A 13064-nucleotide genomic window follows, 5' to 3' on the forward strand; every position below is an offset into this window, starting at 1 on the left:
CGTAAAAGAACCAACTACCGACAGGTATCTTTTTTATAACGTCTAGGCCTTTTGGAGTTTCCACCCAGAAGTAACCTAAAGGAGCCTGGATCTCAGGAATTTAAGTTGTAAAACCAGGAAACACACTATAGCACTGTGCATCATACTCACCCATGGAATTTATAGAATCGTTTTATTCTATCAGTGCTTTCACTTTGAGCAATGAATAATATGCAAAATTACAAATATACTCACTTCTACAGCTCGATCCTCCATAAGAAGATGGTCACTGTTCTCGAATCGCAATTCTTTTGAGGGGCAAAATAGTGAACACAGTATATGATAACGGCAACAAGTACTTATAAACTAGTTTTCTCATTCATTGAACAATTTCGTGTGGAGCCATCACGTCTATCGGGGAGGATAGCAAACCTGAGGTCAACACGAAAGTTTTCCTGTTTTCAAGCGAGCAGGGGCAGCCCTAGAATAAACTAAGCTGCCATCAGCAGGGCGATGATGTTTTCTCCTGAAACAGCCAATGAGACATGTGTCAAAAGCCAGGCCTTCCTATTCTTTGCACTAACAGTCCCAGAATTGCTTTGAGGTCTTTTGAATGGAACTCGGGGAACCTAGTTCGTTGGTGCACACCGGCGACAATTTTTCGATTATTCAGCAGAACTGATAAAGTATTTCCCTGAGAGGTTCAGCGCGCGCACGCGCCTTCTCGGTTTGTGTTGAGTAACGCGCGCACTGTCATTCAGTGCCTACACATCGTTGTTGCTGAAGGCTCAGGAGTTGCAAGAAAATGGCTAACGAAGCGACGAGGGAACGGCGGCGCGGCAGACGTTGCTGCGATAGGACGTGCCTGACCTCCCAGTACACACAAGGGAACGCACCGCCCAAGTGTCCGCCGCCCGCCCGACCGTACGCGCCGCTGCTGGTCCCTGAGCCAATGCGCACGCGCGGCCGTCATCCGGGTGCTGGCTGCTGCTGCAGGTTGCGCTAGGGTGGCGGACCGGGGGAGGGGCCAGCGGCTCATTGTGCGCAGCGCTGTGCGGCGCCGGCGGCCGCCGAGGCCTGGGTGGAAGTTGGCGCTGCTGCCGCCGCCCTGCAGCCCACTCGCTGCCTCGGCAGCGCGCTGCTCTTCTAAGATGGCTGCCGCTACCGGTGCGGTGGCAGCCTCGGCCGCCTCGGGTCAGGCGGAAGGTAAAAAGATCACCGATCTGCGGGTCATCGATCTGAAGTCCGAGCTGAAGCGGCGGAACTTAGACATCACCGGAGTCAAGACCGTGCTCATCTCCCGACTCAAGCAGGTGAGGCCCGGCGAGGACTGGGAAGGACCGGGGAGGAGAGCTTAGGCCGCGCCTCGGCGCCCCGCTTCCGCCGCAGCCTCCGGCCGCCCGCAGCAGCTGGGACCTGCGGGGCAGCATGGTAGGGAGGCCCGGGGCGGCTCCCGCGAGCGTGGAGGACGGGGACCCTTACGCGGTGCCCCTGCCCCCGCGCCCCGGGCCGGGCCTGCGAGGGACCGGCCACAGCAGCCTAGCGTGCCTCCGCCTCCCCGGGACGTCCCCGCCAGCCTGCGAGGGTTGCGGCCGGCCGGCGCGGCCTCCCAAGGGCGATCGTGGAGACCGGGGAGGCGCTCGGTCTCCAGCCTTTAGCCATGGTGAGCGTGTGCATTTCTTGGCCTCAGAGGGAATGGTTAGTTTGGTGACTTCTGCGAAGTTACCGTTTAATTGTGCCCAACCGTTTCTTCCCCATCTTGAGGGGGAATTGGTAGTGGGAGTTGATGGGTGGGTGACAGAGAGAGTTTTTGTTTTCCACTAGGCTTTTAGTTTTTGCATCAGCGCAATAATTACTTTTTCATTCCTGATTAGCTTTCTGGTTTGAGTGAGCGTTGGAATTGTAGTAGAGTAGCAGTAAGTTTGCATTACAGAAACTAGGAAAACTCTTTTTAGTTATTTACTTTAGTAGCTAGCAACTTTTCTGCAATATAACATATTTAGATTTTTGGCCAGTATGATGTGATATTTAATTATCTTGACATGGTAGAATTTAAAACTCCTTGCGATTTTGATACCTAATGATTTTTCTCCCCCTGAAAGTTTCTCTCACTCTTTCGTGTAGTTTAATTGCTCATTTTTGAAGTCGGTTTATGAAATAACTGGCAATTCTAATGGCTTGAGATTTGCTAAATTTTTTTTTCATTTCGTTTTTATAAAATAAGTTTAGATAGATTGTGTAGCATATTAACTTCTCTTTCTAATGTAGGCTATTGAAGAGGAAGGAGGCGATCCAGATAATATTGAATTAACTGTTTCAACTGATACTCCAAACAAGAAACCAACTAAAGGCAAAGGTTGTTACGAGTTATGAACATATTTTAAAATATATTTTGGTTATATAACTTGCCTCTGCTCTTGTGCCACTTGCCCTGTTTATATAGTGCTACTCTTTGCTATTTCCCTCTGGCACTCTGCCTTCTTGGGTCAAGGAAGAAAAGTTACTGTTGCCAGGCTTTGGGTGACTTGTAGCCCTTAAGATTCGGCTGAAGCTGATTAGAAAGTGAGAACAGTTCTTTATTGCTTCCGAAAAAAATTACAAAGTCAAGTTGTGTGATGATGCTTCATAGTGTGAAGACCTGAATAAAATACAGTTTAACACATGTCTACCTTGCCCCACAATTGGCAGAGTATTGATGGAATTCCTACCAAATCTTTCACCTTGCCTCCTTGCTGTTTTCTTTAGTATATTAAAATTCTATAACCTTTATGTTTAGTACTTTGTTTGACTTGGTGAACTTAATTTGCATTTATGCCATTATACCTCCTAATTTTTAGTGAAATTCAAAAAGACCTCACCAATCATACTAACAAGGTAGAGGGAAAAATCCATGATTAATTAGCTTTAAAAAGGTTTAAATTATAGGGATGTTAAAGATTCTTCTTTTGTAACTTTTAAGCTAGAGCAGAATATATTTATTTCCAGGATATAATGATTTAGTGACTAGCTAAAAGTGGTTTTAAATGAACATTTTGCAGTATGAATGGAACTTAGGTATTTTTTAAGGCTTCTTGGCGAGTGAAACCTTTACTTGAATAACTGCAAATTTCTCCCTCCTATAAGGACAGTGGCAGAGGGTGGACATGATATATCTGTATTCTGGTCCTTACCTACAATTTTCATGCAGAGTTTGTCATGGACAGCTGCTGCATTTTTTGTAATCTAATTTTCTTCACTGCTTTAAGTGATCCAAATGTTACTCCCAACGACTGAATGATTGCAACTAAAATAAAATGGTTTAATCTTGAAAAGAAGGGAATATTAAATTTTGATCTTAAGCACACCTGGGTATCAGAGATGAGGACGACTCACTATTTTGAGTCTTCCTAGGTTAGGAAAGTCCCCTGTTTGTGCCAAAGGAAATTGAAAAGGGCTAAGAAGCATTCCCTGGGAGAGATGAAGATGCAGTTTAGAGAAGTAAAAAAGTTATCTTAAAGGTAGCTTTTAAGATAACTCTGACTCAGTGTATCACTTTGAGAGATACATTTTCCTGTGTTTAGAGAAGCTTGTCCTGAGAAGACTGCTAACAAACCAGAGGCTATTTCAAAATGGAAAATGATAAAAATTCAGAAATAAGTATATCAGGAATTAACCATGTGTCTTGTAGTGGTTTTGATTCATATCTTTTACCTAGCATGCTGTGCTTTGTCATAGTCCCAGGTTGTTTGAGTTGACTATTATTTTAGCATTGAAAATAAACATGATTTATTCTGTTCTCATCTATTTTTAATTTCTGTGTATATCCCTTTTTCAGTTTTTTTTTCCTCAGTTTTTTTTTTTTTGGGGGGGATGGAGTTTCGCTCTTGTTGCCCAGGCTGGAGTGCAATGGCATGATCTTGGCTCACCGCAACCTCCGCCTGCCAGGTTCAAGCGATTCTCCTGCCTCGGCCTCCATAGTAGCTGGGATTACAGGCAGGTGCCACCACACCCGGCTAATTTTGTATTTTTAGTAGAGACAGGGTTTCTCCATGTTAGTTACGCTGGTCTCGAACTCCCGACCTCAGGTGATCTGCCTGCCTTGGCCTCCCAAAGTGCTGGGATTACAGGCATGAGCCACCGTGCCCAGCCCCTTTTTCAGTTTTGACTGGGAACATCATTTATCTCACCATTAGAAATAATTTCAGCAATATAAAATTTTAAGGATTTTTTCAATACATTTTATGACATACAGGTATATATCATATATATGATATACAGGTAAATATATAGGTATGAATATATAGGGGTGTGTGTGTATATATATTTTTAATAGGGTATTGCTCTGTTGCCCAGGCTAGAGTGCAGTGGTGCCATCATAGCTCTTTGTAGCCTCAAACTCTTGGGCTTAAGTGATCCCTCCCACCTTAGCCTCCCTGGTAGCTGAGACTACAGGCACGTGCCACCACAACATTTTAAATAAGTAAACATTATTTATTTTTATCAGTATGTTTGTTAATTTTTTTCTTTGTATGGGTTATATTTGAATTTTATTCCATAACTCTGATGTTAAGAGGTCCTAAGGTATTCAGTTAGAAGTTGTAACATTTGGGGGCCGGGCGCAGTGGCTCACACCTGTAATCCCAGCACTTTGAAGGCCAAGGCAGGTGGAGCACCTGCGGTCGGGAGTTCAAGAGCAGCCTGGCCAGCATGGTGAAACCTCGTCTCTACTAAAAATACAAAAAATATGTATATATGTATATATCTGGGCGTGGTGGCACGCGCCTGTAGTCCCAGCTGCTCAGGAGGCTGAGACAGGAGAATCGCTTGAACCCAGGAGGCGGAGATTACATTGAGCCGAGGTCACACCGCTGCACTCCAGCATGAGCGATAGAGCAGGAGTGCATCTCAAAAAAAAAAAAAAAAAAAGTTGTAACGTTTAATCATTTGTCTGCAGCAGGCCTCCTTGTAAGAGATGCATGACAAAAAGCTCTTGTCTCCTTGAATTCCGGCCATCATTGTTATGAAAATCCTGTGAATTACAAAGAATATAATGTAAATCTCCACCTCCAAACGTAGTTTGAATTAATTTACAATAAAGATGCTTATTGATTCAATTATTTTATTTTTATTATTTTTAGTATGAGAGATTTTGAACCCAGTTTACTTGTTAAAGAATGCTCGTGTCAAATTCCAAGCGCTACTGATCATCTTTAGAGCCAGTTTTGCTTAAATGCGTCATACCAACTCAGTTCTAGCCTTTGAGATGTTTTCTCTGCCAGTTTACACAGTGATAAGATTATTTTAGGCCAGGCGCAGTGGCTCATGCCTATAATCCCAAAAGGCCAAGGCGGGAGGATCGCTTGAGGCCAGGAGTTGAAGACCAGCCTGAGCAACATAGTGAGATCCTATCTCTATTTTAAAAAAGAATTAAGATGTTTAAGTAATAACTTTTAGAAACCAAATTTATATAGAGAAACTTATTAAAATATCAATAATGAACAGATTTTAAAACCAAGGATATATTAAATATTGTTTTAATGTGATGTCAGTTTTCCTTTTTTTTTTTTTTGAAATGGAGTTTCGCTCTTGTCGCCCAGGCTGGAGTGCAATGATGCAATCTCGGCTCACTGCAACCTCTGCCTCCTGGGTTCAAGCGATTCTCCTGCCTCAGCCTCCCGAGTAACTGGGATTACAGGCATGCGCCATCACGCCCAGCTAATTTTGTATTTTTAGTAGAGAGGGATTTCTCCATGTTGGTCAGGCTGGTCTCGAACTCCCGACCTCAGGTAATCCTCCCACCTCGGCCTCCCAAAGTGAGCCACTGTGCTTGGCTGATGTCAGTTTTTCAGTCAAGTTGCTGAATTACTACATCCAATTCTTTTGCCAGATCTTGCTTTACTTACTGGTATCTACCTTGAAATAATTGCATCTTGGTTATGCCACTTTTCCTTCAATGAGCCTGTTTTATCTTTTGTAAAACTGGAAATTTTACTGGTTCACCTATAAGGCTCTTTTAGTTCTGAAATTTAATAATTATATAGCCAAAAATGAGAAGAAAATTCTTTCTGTTTAACTAAAATGATGTTTAAGGAAGCAACAAGTAAGCTCATAGGAAATCAGTATAGTTTTTCTTCAGCACAAATTATTAGAAAACGAAAAGTGCCAAGAAGGGGATTACTTAGAGGTAATTATGTGGACATCAGCAAGACATAATGTATAATAGCTTGTCAGGAAAAGAAATCATTCTTATGACAATATTAAGGTAGTGATTAAAAGTTAAATGACAAGAGAGAAGCTTCCTGGGTATGGAAAAAATACTTTGGTGAAACATTAAGCTTATCTCCTATAAAATAACTATAGGGTAACTTTTAAAAAGGTATGTTAAAATGATTGTATTTAGAGAGGTTAGAGGGAAAGGAACCTACATTTTTAAGTTTCTCCTAGAATACTTTTTAAATGCAGCTATTACAAGCACAAACAATGTTGATAATGTTATAGTGGGCTCTGACATTTATAACAACATATTTATAAAATTCCTTTAGATGTAGTTAATAGAGTGGACGTTTGTATCTTAGAATAGCTTTATTGAGTCTTTTCACACTCTGTTATGAACTTTTAAATAGGTAACTTAGAAGAAAGCTTCACCCATTGAAGTTTACGGTTACATTAATTGGGTGTGTGTTTAAAAAGTAGCTAAACAGGTAGAGCTAACTTCTCATTAGGTTGTTTTAGAGATTATAGATTTAAAGACTTTTGGTTTACCTGACACTGGCATATCCTTTTCTTTTAGATTTTCAACCTCTAAAGTCACCAATTAACTTCAGCAAAAGTGATGTGGTTAATCAGTACAGGATTTAGAACGTGTGTACTGCAGTACTTACCGACGTGAAAACTTAATTGCAATACCTGGCGACTTCAAAAAGACTAAAAATGCTGTGTAAAAGCTGATTTTTCTCCTATAGAAACAAGTATATTTTGAGGTTATAGGTTTGGCCAAACATCTAATGTCTGATTTTTTGTGGAAAATACCACAGACTACGTATTTATAATTACATGTTTACTCTGTAAAGCTTTCTAAAACTTATGTCAATTAAATGTAGTAATCAGCCATATAAAGCACATTTCATATAACATAGTAACATAGTGTACTGTAATTAGCTTTTTTTTCCCTCCAGCTGTAGTATGTTCAGATGTTAAGGGACACTTTAATCAGAACTGTGGCATTGAGGAGGACTTTGGGCATATAATTGTTATAGATATTTCTTAGGCACCCGAAGGCTGAAAGCTCTGTGAAAGCTGGGACGTAGTTTTTCATTCACCTCTGTCTGTAATGCCTAGTGTAGAGCATGGCACATAATAACTGCTCAAAAAATATTTGTTGAATGAATACTGAGGGCCTTTTTGGGGCTTTCTTAACTGCTTTTAGAAATATCTCTTTTGGGCTGGGTGCCGTGGCTTACGCCTGTAATCCCAGCACTTTGGGAGGCTGAGGTGGGCGGATCACCTGATGTCAGGAGTTTGAGACCAGACTGGCTAACATGGTGAAACCCTGTTTTTACTAAAAATACAAAAAATTAGCTGGGCATGTGGCTGTGATCCCAGCTACTCCGGGAGGCCAAGGCAGGAGAATCTCTTGAACCCAGGAGCAGAAGTTGCAGTGAGCTAAGATCGCGCCATTGCACTCCAGCTTGGGCAACAAGAGCAAAACTCGGTCTCAAAAAAAAAAAAAAAAAAGAAATATCTCTTTTGGTGCCTATTTTAATTGCATATTTCTTTGTAAGAAGCAGGTACATCAGGGATTAATAGTTTTTATCTTTTTTTTTTTTAAGGTGCCTCTGAGGAGCACTAATGGCTTCTCCTTACACATTGATATGTAAAGTATACTTACTTTTAGAACACATAAATCATTACATTGTCCTTTTATTCTTTACCACATTGATGCTGTGCTGAAAAGCCTCTGAACCTTTGCTGGAATATTGTCCAACCTCAGAGATTGTATATGTCATTTTCATTTCACAAAATTAGCCCTTTTTTCAGAGCCATTAAAACCTACATTTGGCCAGGCGCGGTGGCTCACATCTGTAATCCCAGCACTTTGGGAGGCCCAGGTGGGCGGACCACGAGGTCAGGAGTTTGAGATCAGCCTGGCCAACATGGTGAAACCCCCTCTCTAGTAAAAATACAAAAATTAGCCGGGTGTGGTGGCATGTGCCTGTAATCCCAGCTACTTGGGAGGCTGAGGCAGGAGAATCACTTGAACCTGGGAGGAGGAGGTTGCAGTGAGCCAAAAATGGTGCCACTGCACTCCAGCCTGGGTGATGGAGCAAGACCCTGTCTCAAAAAAAAAAAAAAAATATATAGGTAATCCAGAAAAGTAGAAAGTGAAGATTACCCATAATCCCACCACCCTGAATTTATCATATGTAACATTTTACATATGATATACATACATAATATTTATAATCAAGTACGTGTTTACTCTGTAAAGCTTTCTAAAAATTGTTTCAATCTAATGCAGTAATCAGCCACATAAAGTACATTTCATATTACCACACGTTGATCTAAGTTGTGTAGGTATGTGTGCAAGTACTTACAGGAGGTTTATGTTTAAGGGTTCCCCCCCCCTTTTTAACAACTAAAATAGATTCACACCATACATGGTGTTTTGTTGAAGGTAGATAGAATTTAAATATTTCTGTAGTCTGGAGAATCAAAACACAATAACCTTCCGTCTGTATTCTTCTTAACAGCTTCTATAGATAGATTCACTTATCTTTGTGGCTCATGATCTGCACCTGCATTAGTGATTTGAGTTTTAAAAAATACAGAAAGCAGGCTTTCACTCCCCATAGAGTTGGTTTGGGTTGTTATGTTGGGGGCCCAGGCATCAGTATGTATTTTCTAAAAGCTCCCCAGGTGATTCTTACGTACACCTGGAGTTAAGAACTACTGACTAATCTAAACTAAAGCTTGAAAATTAGCATCATTTTTATTCATCTCTCTGCTACTCAGTTTCTAGATTGTTTTATATACTTTTCAGTTTTCGAAAAACTTCTGCATTGCTTTATTTGATTCTCACAACGGTGCTGAGAGTTAGGCAGGACTATTTTCTTTTTACTGGTAGAGTAGAAAGGTAACTCATTAAGAACCCAGTTAAATTACCTTTGACAGTCTTATGTTTGTAGGCACAACTGCCTGAAGGAGTGTGCCAGAAATGTTTATTCTGTTCATCTTTAGATAATAAATGTAAGAGATTTGAAAAATACACCTTTGGCATATTCAAGGTTTATTACAATGAATGTGAATTATCTTTGTAGTAATTTTTCAAAGTGACCTATTGGGCCAGGTGGGATGGCTCACGCTTGTAATCCCAGCACTTTGGGAGGCCGAGGCGGGTGGATCACTTGAGGTCAGGAGTTCGAGACCAGCATGGCCAACATGGTGAAACCCCATCTCTACTAAAAATACAAAAACTAGCTGGGCGTGGTGTTGGGCTACCTACTCAGGAGGCTGAGGCAGGAGAGTCACTTGAACCCAGGATGCAGAGGTTGCAGTGAGCTGAGATGGCACCACTGCACTCCAGCCTGGGCAATAGAGTAAGACCCTGCCACGAAAACAAAAACGAAAAACCCAAAGTGACGTATTGTATGACTGTTGTGTTTAAGACAATGTACAAGGCCTTTCAGAAAAATGATTTTATTGGTAAAATGTCAGTTTAATAGAAGAGAAGCTAAAACACTTGCAGACAATTCAAGGCATGGCCTGTGATTGTTTTAAGATACTCCATGCAACTGAGGAGAGGTTGTTGTTGGAAACATTTCAGTTTGGCATATCTTCTTAATCTTCCCCTCCCTTCCAGCAGAAATTTTATAACTAAGCTTTTTTTTTTTTTTTTTTTTTTTTTTTTTTTTTTTTTTTTTTTTTTGTGGATGTTTAAGGGGAAAAGTTACTCAGCCATAAAGTATTTTGGCAAAATGATTTTAAAATTTCCTTGGGCTGGGCGCAGTGGCTCACGCCTGTAATCCCAGCACTTTGGGAGGCCAAGGCAGGAAGATTGCTTGGACCCAGGAGGTTGAGGCTGCAGTGAACCATGACTGCCACTGCACTCCAGCCTGGGCGATAGAGCGAGACCTTGTCTCAAAGAAAAAAAACTCATTGTTAAGTGGGATTTGTTTTTGTTTGGGAGGTACTTAAAAAGGAAAATTGCAAACCTTTATAAGGACCAGTTTGCCTTTGGAGGAAAAAGAAAATTGCAAACCCTTATAAAAACCAATTTGCCTTTGGAGGAGAAAGCCAATTTATGATCCAAAATTCTTTGTTCAGAATTCTCAAATACAAAAAGTTCTGAAAACTGAAAGTTTTTTCTTAAGTTTGGTGGCAAAGTTATTTGTAGTCTTAATGTATCCCATTTGATGTGAATCTGCATACATTTCCTTGCACAAAATGTTTCTGTGAATGTGAAATACTGTTCCAGAAGCCACTGGGAGGTTTAACTTAATAAATAGTATATGCAACATTTTACTCTTCTAAAATCTGAAAATTGTGAATTCTGGAACATATCTCAGAGGGTTTCATTGAGAATTTTTGGACCTATACAAATTTATGCTGCATAAATGTTTATAGTCTTGTGTTTCTCTTGTATATACATTTTTACTTTGCCATTTTACTTTAGACCCTAAAATCATGCAAATAATATTTTAGGTTGTTTTTTTTTTTTTTTTTTTTTTGTAATTTCAAAATAGCCATGTTACTACTGTGATAGTTTAGGATGTGATAGGTTAATTTTGCTTATTTTGTTATTCAGATTATGTTTACTGCCCAATTTATTTTGTAGTTTTTTCCTCAAAGCATAAAAGTTTGGCTTCAGGCTGAGCGTGGTGGCTCACACGCCTCTAATCCCAGCACCTTGGGAGGCCGAGGCTGGTGGATCACTTGAGACCAGGAGTTCGAGACCAGCCTGGCCAATGTGATGAAACCCTGTCTGTATTAAAAATACAAAAATTAGCTGGGTGTGGTGGGATGAGGCTGTAATCCCAGCTACTCAGGAGGCTGAGTCAGGAGAATTGCTTGAACTCGGAAGGCAGAGGTTGCAGTGAGCCAAGATCACGCCACTGCACTGCACTCCAGCCTGGGCAAGAAGAGCGAGACAGTGTATCCAAAAAAAAAAAAGTTTGGCTTCAATCTGTCTTATACTTTCAGTTAGTTCCTTCATCCTGGTCATGCCACTTTCACAGTTTTGTGGCAGTTGCTAGATTCCCTGTAGGACAAAAGAGGTGAAACTGTTTAGTTGATTTGCTGCAGGAGCTTTGATAGCAAAGGTTTAAATGGGACAGATATAAATGGTTACTTGACTGTACAAAAATGTGCTGAAGATAGTGCTGCTTGTTGGAATTTAAGGACGATTTGGTCTTTAAAATTCTTTCTCATGTTTGATATTACAAAAGTTAGGGACCTGCAGATGTAGTGACAGGATGTACTGACAGGATGGGGTTATACACGAAGTTAGTTGAACTGCCATGTCATCCCTTTCTCCCAGCTGGGCCAAATAGAAATCTAGACCTTGTTTTCTTATTTTTAACTTTTAGAGATTATCTATTTCTTTATTTTTGAGGAGTCTCGCTCTGTCACCCAGATTGAAATGGAGTGGTGGCGCAATCTTGGTTCACTGCATTCTTGACCTCCTGGGCTTAAGGGATCCTCCCACATCAGCCCACCTAGTAGCTGGGATGGCAGGTGCACACCACCACACCTGGCCAGTTTGTGTGTTTTTTGTAGATATGGGACTCCACCGTGTTGTCCATGCTAGTCTCGAACTTCTGACCTCAGGTAATGATGCCTTTACCTGATGGAGGCCAATGCCTTGGCCTCCCAAAGGGTTTGAGATTACAATTTCGAGCCACCATGCCCGACCTGTTTTCCATTAGTGTCCAGCATAGGATTTACTCCATTATCAGTCAGAAAATATATAATGCGGCTGGGTGCAGTGGCTCACCCCTGTAATCCCAGCACTTTGGGAGGCTGAGGCGGGTGGCTAACCTGAGGTCAGGAGTTCGAGACCAGCCTGGCCAACTTGGTGAAACCCCGTCTCTACTAAGAATACAAAAATTAGCTGGACGTGGTGGCGGCATGTGCCTGTAATCCCAGCTACTTGGGAGGCTGAAGTGGGAGAATCGCTTGAACCCAGGAGATGGAGGTGGCAGTGAGTTAGGATCACACCACTGCACTCCAGCCTGGATTACAGAGTCAGACTCCATCTCAGAAAAAAAGAAAAAAGAAAAGATATAATGCTTGAATATTGGCTGGTTTTATATTATATATTTTTGTATTTATTTTATATATGTATATATTTATATATAATATGTATAATATGTTATATGTATATAATAATTAATGTAATATATAATATATTGTACATATATATTACATACACATTATATTATACATATTCTATATTATATACATATATATAGTGTTGTACTAGGTTCTGAGCTGGCTGATAAACGTTATAGCCTTTTCTTTTTTTTTTTTTTTGAGGCAGAGTGGCATGATCTCGGCTCACTGCAACCTCCACCTCCCGGGTTCAAACAATTCTAGCTTTTGGGAGGCCTCAGCCTCCCAAATAGCTGGGATTACAACCATGAGCCACCGCACCTGGCTACTTTTTTGTGTTTTTAGTAGCGATAGGGTTTCACTATGTTGGCCAGGCTAGTCTCAAACTCCTGACCTCAAGTGATCCCCCCGCCTCGGCCTTCCAAAGTGCTGGGATTACAGGCGTGAGCCACCTCGCCTGGCAACATTATAGCTTTTTAAAATGAGTTATATTTTAAACTCATTTTAAAATACGGAGGGGGAAGTGTTTTTTTACAAAATAAGAAATTACAATATAGTCGACTGGTGTCAGGAGTTCGAGACCAGCCTGGTCAACATGCTGAAACCCTGTCTTTACTAAAAATACAAAAATTAGCTGGGTGTGGTGGCATGCACCTGTAATCCCAGCTCCTTGTGAGGCTGAGGCATGAGAATTGCTTGAACCTGGGAGGCGGAGGTTGCAGTGAGTGGAGATCATGCCATTGCACTTCAGCCTGCATGACAGAGTGAGAGCCTGT

The 13064-nt window shown here is 41.2% G+C and overlaps 1 protein-coding gene across 11 annotated transcripts in view; it reads left to right on the forward strand.

Annotated features, from left to right (window-relative positions):
- The first annotated feature begins 394 nt into the window (after positions 1–394).
- Positions 395–13064, forward strand: part of LOC116273149 (SAFB-like transcription modulator) — a 55760-nt gene continuing 43090 nt past the window's right edge. For all 11 annotated transcript variants that reach the window (XM_031662102.1, XM_031662104.1, XM_031662103.1 and 8 more), the window contains exons 1-2: positions 395–1292; positions 2248–2335. In XM_031662102.1, coding sequence (XP_031517962.1) covers positions 1131–1292; positions 2248–2335 — 250 coding nt within the window. In that variant the 5' untranslated portion in view covers positions 395–1130. The remainder of the gene's footprint in view (positions 1293–2247; positions 2336–13064) is intronic.

The sequence above is a fragment of the Papio anubis genome, unplaced genomic scaffold, assembly GCF_008728515.1.
Source record: "Papio anubis isolate 15944 unplaced genomic scaffold, Panubis1.0 scaffold397, whole genome shotgun sequence".
Classification (NCBI taxonomy): Eukaryota; Metazoa; Chordata; class Mammalia; order Primates; family Cercopithecidae; genus Papio; species Papio anubis.